This window comes from Drosophila subobscura, chromosome O (genome assembly GCF_008121235.1).
Source record: "Drosophila subobscura isolate 14011-0131.10 chromosome O, UCBerk_Dsub_1.0, whole genome shotgun sequence".
In the NCBI taxonomy this organism is placed as follows: Eukaryota; Metazoa; Arthropoda; class Insecta; order Diptera; family Drosophilidae; genus Drosophila; species Drosophila subobscura.
The window spans coordinates 2,356,308-2,369,348 of NC_048533.1; the positions used below are offsets into that span (position 1 = coordinate 2,356,308).

General features: G+C 36.0%; 1 protein-coding gene across 6 annotated transcripts in view; it reads right to left on the minus strand.

Annotated features, from left to right (window-relative positions):
* Window positions 1–11,188, minus strand: part of LOC117899539 (acetylcholine receptor subunit alpha-like) — a 47,327-nt gene extending 36,139 nt beyond the window's left edge. For 2 of the 6 annotated variants that reach the window (XM_034809613.1, XM_034809615.1), the window contains exons 1-4: window positions 10,967–11,157; window positions 6,556–6,879; window positions 6,004–6,048; window positions 4,792–4,901 (exon numbers count right to left, since the gene is read on the minus strand). In XM_034809613.1, the coding sequence (XP_034665504.1) occupies window positions 4,792–4,901; window positions 6,004–6,048; window positions 6,556–6,759 (359 nt within the window). In that variant the 5' untranslated portion in view covers window positions 6,760–6,879; window positions 10,967–11,157. Of the gene's footprint in view, window positions 1–4,791; window positions 4,902–6,003; window positions 6,049–6,555; window positions 6,880–10,966 lie in introns of those variants that run through there. The other 4 variants (XM_034809616.1, XM_034809619.1, XM_034809617.1 and 1 more) reach the window with 4 other exon arrangements.
* Window positions 11,189–13,041: the final 1,853 nt, after the last annotated feature.

Sequence of the window (13,041 nt, forward strand, 5' to 3'; positions counted from 1 at the left end):
ATCCCGCTTGCTTGTGGGCTTGCTCCAAAATTGAATACAGTCTATAAAGGCCATCGTACTATTGAGAATTTAACCACTTAGTGTGGCAAAAATAAAAAAACTTAAAAAAAAAAAAGTTGCATTTACATTTTTGAGAGTTTATGATGGTGAAACATAGTGAACAGTGAAAATGTGTATTATATAAAAAGCGACGCCTTCAAAAAATTAACAACTAGAAGATAATTGGACACATCCCACAGAACAATATTTTTCAGGATCTTTCATTATAAAATAAAACTGTAATGGGTATCAAACGCTCCATCCTGAATATCCATTCAGTTGGTTCGATTGCCCAGGGCATCCGTTCACAACTTTAGACATATGCCACAAGACATAAGACAAATTAGGTGCTCGCTGTTAAAGTAATTTTAAATTTCCTTTCTGTTTTACCGCTAGTAGATTATTGTTCTTTGAGTTCTAGAAATGTTGGGCATAATAGCACTGTAATTATTAAAAAGTGTCTTAACTTCAGTTTGCTTTATACAATTGTATACGAATTTTGACAGACTGCAAATTTCACTGAGTTTAATATTGAAAAAAACATTGCAAAATTGGTAGAAATATATTTCAGAAAACGTGTTCCGCATAGTGCACTGGCTATACACGTTTCCTTTTCTGCACCAACTGCCAAAGAAAAGGAGAAGGGACCTGTGAGAGGCGCGTCTCTTACGCGTCACAACTTTTATACCCGGTACTCAGTAGTACTGTAGTACTCTGTACCTTATTGGTTTTTTTTTCAAATTTTACATTTTAAATTTTTTTTACATGTGTCATTTACATCTACATCACTTTGCATGTCAAGCTTCCCAAGAGCCGCAGACTGCACGAAGCAGTGTGGAATGAGAGAATGTGCAAAACATAAAAAAAGCTGCTGTACGGGGTGGGTTTAGCCACTGCAAATTAATTTCTTCATTCTGGATCCCAATTCGGTTAGCTGAAATTTATGGTCCTTCCCTACAAAATGGCGTTTTTAGTTTTCTTCTATCTTCGAAATTGTGGATACCGCAGATTTTCGACTTTTGGGGGGGTGGGCGAAATTTTGAAATACACTTGTAACAGTGTGAGCGTACAGCCATCTGGATGCAAAATTTGGTTGCTTTTGCTTTTATAGTCTTTGAGCTCCAGGCGCTCAACGGACGGACGAACAGACGGACGGACCGACAGAAATGGCTAAATCGACTCGGCTATTGATGCTGATCAATAATATATATACTTTATGGGGTCAGAAACGTTTCCTTCTGTGCGTAACATACATACATCCACACAAATACAATATACCCTATTTACTCTTGGAGTACCGGGTATAAAAAGAGAAGGAACGCTGTGAGACACAATCGAAAAAAGCGCAATCCGCGTAGAAAATAGCTGTAAATACATATGTGCATGCATAATTTTTTGAGAAATTTTACATTTTATATATATACATCTCCATCTACGCACATCATTAGACCCTCTAAAAAAGTTTTTCTCCTGAAAATTGCAATATGTTCTTGCGGCCGATTGGAAACAGCCGGATATGCCCTGCGCAAAGATATGGAAACGGAAGAAAGTAACTTAATAAACAAACAAAAGGATAACAAATTAATTTATTTGCGTCTGCGATACGCGATACGCGTGTTGTTCGACCAGTTTACAGGCCCTTTTTTTGTTTGAAGTTATTAGGCTTTAAATCTATTAATCAGATCAGAAATAAGTTTTTCTGCGAAACCTTTCAATATACGAGTATTATGCTAGCGGCCGAGTGGGGCCAGGTGGATATGCCCTACGGTTACACTGCTTAGTCAGATGTCTTTTTTCTGCAAATTTGGTTAAACAAAACATCCAGTCAGATGGCTCACCGACCACCATGACGATAAGAACTTTTGAAGAACATATGGAAATACACAAAAGTAACTTCATAGACAAATACAAAAGAAAACTAAAGTGAATATATTTCACTGCCTTAAAAATAAAACTATATTATTATTTCGATTGAGAAATACAATTAAATACCATCGGCTGGTAGAAAACGTATTGTGCTGGCGTTTATCCGAATATCATCCCTGACTTAGCTGGCGTACATTTTTTACGGATCTGAGTACTATGCTTTATATTTTACTGCCTTTGTAAACTATTGACATAAAAGTAATGTAGCAGAATACGCAGAATACGCAGAAAAGGCTTAACTTTCTTATCTCTAGTTTAAGAAATAAATTGAATTTTGTAATATTTTCATCACTTTCTTTGTAGATGTGGGCGCTCTTACTCAAACCATTTAAACCAGCCTAAAAGATAAGCACCACTTGGACCTTATGCTTATCCTTTTTTGTTGGAAACCTTTTTTTTTGGCACAAATAGTACAACAGCTCTTTAAAAGATAGCCGGAAGACAAATTATATCGGAATTGATTGTTTTGCCTCTTGATAAAGCTTATGTCTCCTCATCTCCCAAAAAGTTAGTTTGGCTTTCCAATCGAGCATGTGGCATCGCCGAGTCAAAGATTTCGACTATTTCAGATACAAGGTTGCTAATCTAATCAGCTAGCCACTGCCTTTGAAAGCTTGTTCAGAAGGTGCCGCGTTAAAGACAAAAAAAGTAAAAGAGAATCATGAATTATACTTCGGTATAACACATGTTGCATGATACCACGTTTTGATGAGCGTGAACTTTTTGTTGGTGGATCGGAATTTATAGTAGTTTTAAAGGTATTTAACCCCTTTTGGCAATGAATTGATTATAGCATAGAATGACTATAAAAGCGAAAATTTCGAAAGTCCTACTACTTTTATAAGTGTGTTCCTTTTTGAAACAGTTATTTGTAAGAAAATGTACTCTGTGGAAAATCTCTAATTTTTATCGGTGTTCAGTTTCTTTGTAGTGGAGGAATTTTGAGATATTTTTATGGCTGTGTATCGTCTTAATTTGAATATCTCAGAGTTTGTGTTAAAAATCAAAAATTTTCCGATATAGCTTATTTTACAACTATATAAGTATTTAGCAATTTGTAAAGTACATATATTGTATAGCAATCAGGCAGGTGCTCTGGTTTTCACTCACTTTTGCGTTCATCTTTTTCCCACAAAACATATACTTTTCTCTAGGATGATCGGTGTGATCTATTTACTCCTGTTAAGAACAATATATAGTGCTATAAAACGCATGCGATAGTGCTTTGCATCTACAAATGGGTTTCGCTATTTGTAACTGAGCTCTTATTTTTGTTAGAATGAAAACGGAATTGTTACGAAAACGGTATTGTTAAGATTGTGGCAGTGATGAACTGACTCATCCCTTTCTCGTCCTGACAACTTCTGGATAAGGCAGTATGATGGATTGACAGTCTCGAGGAGTGTGTGTCAATCTACCAGTATCCCATGATGGTTTGAAAAACGACAGAGCACTGTACTTCGCTGGGCCTGTATAGATCTGCCAACGTGGCCATATTGATCGAAACATTTAAATAATATAGGTTTTCGAAAATGTCAGTACAGCAGAGGTACAGTAGTACCTATCGATATTGCTGTGTGAGAGTTCATTTTGTTCGTTCTGACTATAAAAATGATCCGATCTGCTTGAGAAGCAGAAACTGTGTTTTTGTTTTTTCATCTCTTTAAATATCTGGATGCCACAGATTATCGTCCTTTGTGAAGGATAAGGGGAGGCCAAACTTTGAAATTCACACATACAAAATTTGGTTGCTGTAGCTCTTATAGTCTAGTTTGCGACAAACAGCATGGATGGACGTACGGACAGACAGCCAGGGCCATATCGACTCGGCTATTGATGCGGATCAAGAATGTAAATATTTATTAGGGTTGGGTCGGTTCCTTCTGTGCTTGACATACTTCGACCACAAATCTAATAAATACCTAAGCTCCTTGAGTACCGGTGTAAAAAGACACAAGCTTTTTTACAACTAAGATTTTTTTTTTTGCAGAAATATCCGATACGAAAGCACGCAAACTTACGTTTCAAAAAGTATATTTTTTGTGAAAGTGAAAGATTGAGCTTCCTCAATAACTGATTTTATATAGAGAAGATATTGTGAAGTCGACGAAAGGAAAAACCTGGAAAACGACTTGAACCATTTTAAGCAATTCGTACTGAATTTTCAAAAATCGGTGAGTCGCAATTTTCTAACAAGGTCAACTCGATTTGAAAGTCACTGTAATAAAAAGCAATAAAGGCGGGCGGTCGTACATTAAATGCAACTTAGCTACCCTGAGATTGATGAAATATTACAGTTATATAGTGCCTTATAACTGAAATAAGATTGCCAAGTACCCAAAGAGGAAATTTAATAATTGTCTGCAAAAGACAGATCTTAAATAAAGTTAAAACACGGCTCAAAAAAAAAAAAAAAAATATAGTGCCTCAGCACCACTGAGCAGTTTTAGGACGTTATTGTTGCGATAGAAAACTGAGCGAAATAAGACCCATAAGAAGAGAGCGTTGACCGAATTCAAACATTTGTAACATTTCTTTATGCTCTGAGCAATATTTAAAAATCTTATTAACCTTATTTTAAAGAACCACATTTGCTTATCATATTTTTATTTACACTATTTTCCATTGTGGATAAAATTTTAGCGAATTGTCTAAAATTGTTCTCTTTAATTGCAATATAAATTTACGACGCTTGGACGACATTCTATTTAAAGTCTTTATTCCACTTTTATTCTATGACGTACAACGTTTCTTCTATTGTCCAATTTATAAAACTCAAGTAAAAGGTAATTTAGTTTATGGGCTATTTTCATTTATCTTACTTACTTGTTATAGAGAACGATATCTGGTCTCCAAATATGATCAGATGGTACATGCAACATATGCACTCCTCCATACTCTTTAGGCTCCCATCGAAGTTTGTAATCGTACCATGACTATAAATTTAAAATATATTAAAAAGGTTAAAGTAAAAGTAATAAGCGATTAAATAAGACAAGAGAGAGCATAAATTAAATTTAGGCGAGGGTATTATGTGTCAATAATGGCTTATTAAAAAAAGATTAATGGGAATGTGTCAAGATCAGTTTTGATGTATTCTCTTTATCTATGTTGTAGAGCTACTGCTGGCAGCGAGTCGTGAGATCGAAGTGCTCTCAGCTGAGTATGTCAAAGTGTTTAAAAGGGAAAGATTGGCAGCCCCAGTCAGACTTAGAGAGATGATTACAATACAAGAATGCTGCTCGCAAAATATTGCATATTAAACTTTTTCTCCTACAAATAAATATATATATATACATATTTATATATGTCGATTTTTCCAATGCTATTCGCATTATACTACATTAGCATCATCATTCAAACCTAAGTACTATCCTCGGGATAATAAAAATATAAACGAAGAGGAACGTTTTCAGACGCCTTCAAAAGCGTCTTTTCTTTTATACCCGGTACTCAGTTAGCATAAATACCTGAGCTTATGCTTTTTTTCGAATTGTATATTTTGGCTACACCTGTCACTTCCCACACCAACACGCCATTTTAGCTGCGAGGCAGAGTTTGTGAGCAAGAGTGAAGACACAAGCATAGTCCGTGCTGCTAGAGGTTTTGGGGGTTGGCCACTGCGAATTAATGTCTTCATTCTGGCTATAATAATAATATTAATCCCTGACTCCAATTCGGCGAAACAATAGACATGGCCCTTCTCCATGAAGCTGCGTTTTCGAATTTTTCATATCTGTATGACAGATTTTAGTCCTTTGTTTTGGGGAAAAAATCTTGATTCAGTGTGATATCATATGAGTCTTTACACACAAATTGGTGACTCTATTTCTAATAGGCTCTGAGAACAAGGCGTCAAACAAGACTGATGAGCAGACAGACATGTCTTTATCGAGTCGACTATTGATGTACTCAAGATATGTATACTTTATAGGGTCGGAAACAGTTCCTTCTGTGCGTTACGCACCACAAATCGAATATACCGCGTCACTCTTCAAGAATCGTGTATAATAAAGAACAGCTTATTAGTTTTCTTACCTGCTCCACCCAAAGATTGGTGGTCATAATTTGATTTTTTAAGTTCTATAAAATAAAAAGGAAAAAATTCGTTAATCAACACAAACATTTAAGAAATGTATGATTTAATTGTGTTTTAAAAGAAAAATTAAATTGTTTAATTTTATTTGTTTGCCCCAAGTGCGTTTGCTTGTTGTAGCTTTGCGCCAAAAGTTTTTTATTTACGTTATTGTTTGAAATTCAGAGAAAAGTAGATTGGGGCGAGGCGGGAGCGTTATAAAGCTCTTGGCTAATTCGGCTTTTTCTATTATTTTTAATGCAGCTGTAGAGACGAGGAAGGGGGGGAGACAGAATTAGAAAAAGGTCTCTCAATAGAAAAAGGATAAATAAGTCATAAATTCTAAGTGATAAATATCCACAGCTTGTTCTGGCATAATTTCTCACAGAGGCAAAATCTCAAGCAAGAAGCCGGCCTAAATGCATAAGGCTCATAGCGAGCCTTTCTGTTTTAAGTTTTAGTAGAATGCAACGAAATATACCAAGAGCTTCATGTGTACGCTACTTTGTACTTACCACATCAATAAGCTGTGAAAGTTTTAATTTTATGCACACTTTAAGAACATCTGTGGTGTTAACAACAGGCCGGACCAATTTGTTGTAGTTGCTCAAGAGATCGTCATAAAGCCGTTTTGCATCTGGATTGCCTGCAACAGCTCCATGTACCATTAGAGCCGAAAAAATCCAAGCTCTTAACGTTTCGCCTGATGTGGGCTTCATAATATTTATTCTTATGATCTCGATTGTAAGCTCTAAAATGGCCTTACAATTTGAATCTTAAAACGTATATTTTTAAAATATTTTTGGTAGCTATAGGTAGATGTTCCTCATAAGTAAGATCTGTAAAAAAATTATTGCAAACTTAGAATTAATTTAAAACGTGTCAGTCAGATTTAAGAACATTTTATGTTTCCATTTTTTCGCTACATCTGTCATCAACATTGACATTTCTTTTGCCAGGGAAAGTTAGGTTGGTCAGGTGCAAAGAACATGGCAAATTAATGTGGTCGGAAATTGTTCCTTCTGTACGTTATATATGTACATATGTATGCATACTTATGTATCCAATTGGATCACAAAACTAACTTATTCTGTTAGAACCGGGTATATTTATTAAAAGTGTACGTTAAATGTGGACTATAATCCAATCTGAACCTTATTCGGAACTGGGATTGACAAAATTTTGCATACCAACGACTTTTCTTCTTTGTGGAAGCGCCGAAATTAAGAAGCAAACTTGATTATATGTGACATTACATGAGACTTAACACAAAATTTGATTACACTCGCTCTTGTAGTCTCTAGGCGTCAAACAAGACGGACAGAGAAGGCTATATCGACTCGGCTATTGACACTGATCAATATACACATACATATGTACATATAAGTACGTTATAGTGCGTTTCGCACTTTCCTTCGACTACAAATTAAATATACACATGTTCATAAGATATTCATATTGTAGAAGTTACTTATATTACACATAATTATAACGTATATCTACACAGTGAGTAACCAGTTTTGTAGTTTTGTACCTGTGACTCCTGCTACGCCCCGTTACCGAGTGAAAGCTGTGTCTATAAAAGTCGGAGAGAACGGTTCTTTAACCCACTCGAACTCGCCCCTAAGCCGCTGTTTGAAAATCGATTAAACTTAATAAAAATTCTATAAACGTAAAAAAAGTCTATATTTAATCATTTTTTTATCTCTTCCGGTTTGCGTTGATTACGCGTCTGGTATTTTTTAGTAACTGTTTTTTTTAGAGGTAGCGCTTCTTTTTTCACATAATTAAAGTATCTAACATCTGGTTGTTGTGAACTTAGTCATTCTTTAAAGCTAATGAATGCATATATAAAGTGTACCCAAACACTTTGCGGTTTTAGCTTACCGTCTGGGAAATATTAAGCTTTGAAATGCAAAAATATTGATTTTTATGCGGTATTGAAAAGCTACCAAAGCTTAAGATCTTTTTGAAAAAAAATGTTCAATGGATTCGGTTTATTACATGTACATACATATATCAGAAGCCTTTATAAATTCTGTAATGTATTAAAACATTTTGTGTGCACAGATACATCGTATTTGAAGAATTTACAGCATGCTACTAAAAACGCGACAATGAACTGATTTTTCAGTTTTTAGAATGCCAAAGTTCTGTTTGCTCTTATATCATTGAGTGCTATTTCTGAATTTCAGTTAGGTGAATGCGAAATCCTCGGTATCGCCCGACTTGCATGCCGCAACAAGCATATTGACACAATTGTATGGAAAGGTAGTTGTGGCACCATCATATTTTCGGAGTTCTCCGGTTCTCTGCCCGATCAGTTCAGATCACAGTCGAGTTTTCATCAGTTAAGCATAACGGCCACTTTTTGCTTCCCACTCTAACACGACAGTTTTTTGAGGCATTGCCAAAGAAATCGACACCACCCATTCTCTTATTGTAGGCGTGTAGAATCTTTGGCATTGGTATATTCTATATTTTTTTGCCTTCCTATCCCATCGGTTTTTACAGCTCATAGGCTCGATCCCTTGATGGTTCGATAAATTAGATTCAAGGAGCTATCGTTCCAACAGACAATCAACAATTCATTCTTCTAGTCGAACATACATACACCATTTTACATCTACCGGCATGTTCATGGTTTGCTTGATATGATGTCCTTAAAGCCTTTTTTCGGACTTACGCTAACACTACTCGCCCCCATATGATTATTTGGACTCATCAGACCTGATAACACGTTTTCAATCATCCGTGGTCAAATTGTTATGCTAATTTGAAAATTTTTTTTATCTTTACCATTATTTACCTACCACGCAAAAAGTGCCGGTAGATGTAAAATGGTGTAAGTATGTTTTTCAGGTGGAACGATGGGCAAACTTAGCCATCTAGAACAACATTGATAGTATTATGCGAAAAGAACCTCGTTGGGCCTCAGAAAGTCCTTGTTACTAAATTGCGACATTATAAGTGCGGCTTTTGGGCCTGCTAGCGCCTTAGGGCGACCTTGGCTTTGCTGTTTCGGGACAAAGTTTCGCGTCTTTTCCACTCTGATCACCACCGATTGACTAATGCCATGTTTTTCAGCAGTATTAGCTGTCGTATAGCCATTTTCAATAAGCTACACAATAATATTTAAATTTTCTAGACATTGTCTGTTCTGTCTCAGGTACAACATAGGCACTATTTAATAAATTCATGAAGTCTGCTTCGATTATTATGAGAAATGTCTTAATTTGATGTTAGTATTACTAGAATATAACCAAAAATATTTAACATCAAATCTGCAGGCATATTGTTGATTAGAAAATTTTGAAATATTAATTTTCGGAGAAAACAACGAAAAGTGCATAAATGAGTACATGCGACTTTTTTTAGTTTTTTATTTTTCGCTATTTAAAAGCTTCACATTTGTATTTTTCTGGTGTTGCCTATTTGTTAAGGATAAAGTGATTGATATCTACAAAAAAATTGGTTACGTTTGCATTATGCGTTTAGAAGTTATGGGCGACGAAAGTCAGTTAATGTGAACATGTATTCATCATTGCTCCCCACTGTACATATGTACAATGTATAAGCCAACAAACCACGCCCCCTTTTTTTAAAGCTATAATATCCACCAGTGGAGTAGCGCATTGCCCAGTACTTTAATCCAAATCGGATAGGTTTTCCTTAAGGAAACAGCTTCTATCGCGGAAGAGTCTCAGGCGACTCGCCAAGGAGATTAAATTGATCGCCAGCGATATCGCTTTCTTCTCTTTTTCTGATCTTCTGTTGGGCGAAAGTGAGCCAATTCCGCGAAGAGTCGCCAAAGAGTCTTTCGAAAGTGTCGCCAAAGAGTCTCCCATATGTGTCGTAGAAGAGTCGCCCAGAAGACTCACAGAAAAGTCTCCTAAATACAAAAACATTTTTTTAATTTTAAATTTATTTAGGTTTACCAAAAGAGGGCTTCTTAATACATAAATAGATACCATTAAATGTACATATATAAATTACGAAACTAACGCAATTAGGACCATGTCCTACTTTAATTTTCTTGTTATCGCTCAACTATCACCGGGAATCGCTTGAAAGATTCATCTAGCAATCTTCCTCGCGACTTCCAAAAGCCTCTTCTCGGAGATACGCGAGAGTACTACCAATTTGTTTGCTGGGTTTTATTAGCATGTGGCAATCATTTATAGTCTTATCGTCGCTTCTTGCGTGGATTTTGTTAACCCCTGCTTAAATGTTAACAGCCCGCATACAGGGGACCTTTTCTGCTTGAAATAGGCCAATTAAATTACAAATACCAATAAAGTAAACATATGTATACGGTGCAATTTGATAAGTTGTTTGTAATCAGTGTTTCCAAAAACAAATCAATGTCATAAATCAACACTTAAAAAATTTCAAAATATTTATTAAAGATCCGTGTGCAGTCAGTAGTTACGTAACAGCTATTTTCATAGACACTTTTGGGGAAACTAGAGTCCTTACATTTTATTAATACCGATGTAAAAATGCAGCCATGCATATTTATGTACATATTTACATATATGTAGATTCATATGCGTGTAAGCATTTGTGGTATTGCTCAAATCTGTTAGTGTATCTTTATTTTTTATAAGATAATTTTTAGTTGGCTGTGGACTTTATACCTTAGGTATCTATTTAAATAACTATTTCTGTAAATACTTACAAATTATTTAACTACATAAGTATGTAAAGACGTTGAACACATATGTATGTATGTATGTCCTGAAGTATCCACATCCAAACCGTTATTTATAGAGTAGCAGTTGAATTATTTTCTGTCAATGTTCGGACATTGGTTCTTAATAACTAAAAAAACTTAAATGCGTATATTTTTTACATATACATATACATATATATGTATGGATGTAGTTTGAATGCTAGTCACCAAATTGCTGTGGTTTATTTTACCTTTTCATATATATAACACAAAATATGCTGAAGATTTACATGTTAGACCAACTGTGATACATATGTATGTAGGTATACATATGTACATCTGAAATCTACTTTATTCATTGAATTTTCGAACATGTTAAAATACATTTAAAAACACTTCTGAAACTTCTGAATTTGTATTCCATTTACACACCATTAAATTAAATCGATTGTCTTAAAAGGGTGTATTCCAAAAATTACGACAGCCTGGAATGCAGTGTGACCGCAGAACTATCGATATTACTTTTTCATTTTCAAAATATACCGTAAAGTATGCCGTGAATCAAAAATCATTTTCCTCGATTTTGATGTTCAGGTTTAATATTACCAGCTGAAAACCGTAATTTTACTCAAATCATCATTAAATTTTCCGCAGGATATGCTGTTTTATGATACATCCATCCTCAATGGATTGCATAATAAGGTTAAAACTAAAAAGATCAACCAAAATATATATTTGCTAGACTCAATAATATATGTACATCCATTTAATCAACTGCTGTTAACCTTTTCATATGTTTTGTATGTACTATATACCGATCCGTATACATTCTCGGTCTCTATATTCAGCAAATTTTTAAAGTAATTCATTGAGATTGTGACTGTTTCGAAGGATACCACTCCTCCATCATCAAAAAACAAGTAAGCAATTGTTTTATTTGTTCTTGTTGAGAAAAAGACAATTCGCTCAGATTATTGCTATCAATACTCTGAGATTTATTTTCAAAATCTCTATTAATATTTTGCAATGGATCTGGTTCGATATTAATATGGGTCCCATAGCAGTTGATCCAATTGAAGAAATGTGAACAACTGTGGAATGTGGATCAACTATTGGAAATTCTCCAATATCTGCAATATTTTCAATTGGATCAACTGCATCTACTCTAATTTCGCCCATTTTATGTTTGGGAAATGCTACAGAATTTTGTTACCATTTGCTGAACGAAAGTTCATGCAAAGGCATATGACCTACATATAATGAAAAGGAAAATTCAATTAGTAAATTCAATTTGGAGAATATTTTAGGGTCAAAGTCCCTAATCTACACTACCCGACACGTTTTTCCCTCAAGGAAACAAGCCAACTTATTCTGAAAGGGCTTAGAAATGGTCAGATGATATATGTACATACTTTTTGTCGCGGAAAAACTGTACACGAATGAAAGGAAAGAGGAACCAAAAATCGCGAAGAAAGAAAGAGGAAAGAATATCTATTCTATTATACGCTTTTTATATGTACATATGTACTCCACGCTTCCAGAAGCCTGGCCAAGGCTCGACCAAGGGTCAATTGTTCATCGAGGTGCCTATTCTGCTAGTGCTATCCAGATGAATGCCAAAGAGGGACACGATCGGAGACAACTGGTTGCATGGCAGGTCATTTCCACATTGAGTCTGTCACCTTGAAACTGTTACCCTTTAACTGTCTTTTTCAGGTCCGCAGGCCAATCTGGTGAAGAGTAAAATTCTTATGTGGATGGATCGCGCCTCTGCCGGTCTCAATGGCTCTGAGGTGCTGCCTCTGAGCTCCGATGAGTGGTTGGATTTATATCGCAACAGCGGCGAGGAGGCGTTGACGGAGGATCCACAGTCCAGAAGATCATGGACAAAAGTCACTGCCGGTGAAACGAAAGCGATTTCCCCAAAACCTCGGCTCATCCACAAGCCGTGGTGGGGTGTGGCGCACTGTTTACTAGCATAGCTACAGTCCTGGTCAGGTCCGGTATTCTCTGGAAACTGTTAATCAGTTTCATTTTCAAGGTGCCCACTTGCTGCTCCTGTCAGGTGTATGGATATCGGAGATCGGAGTCCTTGTTTCCGGCACTCTCCTCCATCCAAGCAAATGGTACTCGGCGCTGGCCAACTTAAAGCCAGAAAATGTCGCACCCAATGGTGGTAGCCAACGTTAATGAGGAGGATTTGGACTCTGACGACGATAGCGAAGAGGATGAGCTGCGCTATCCCACCCTAAATGGCCGCGACACCAACGAGCTTCAGCAGCTGCGCGGGCGGGCCGTATCTGAATCCATCTGATGATGATGTCGA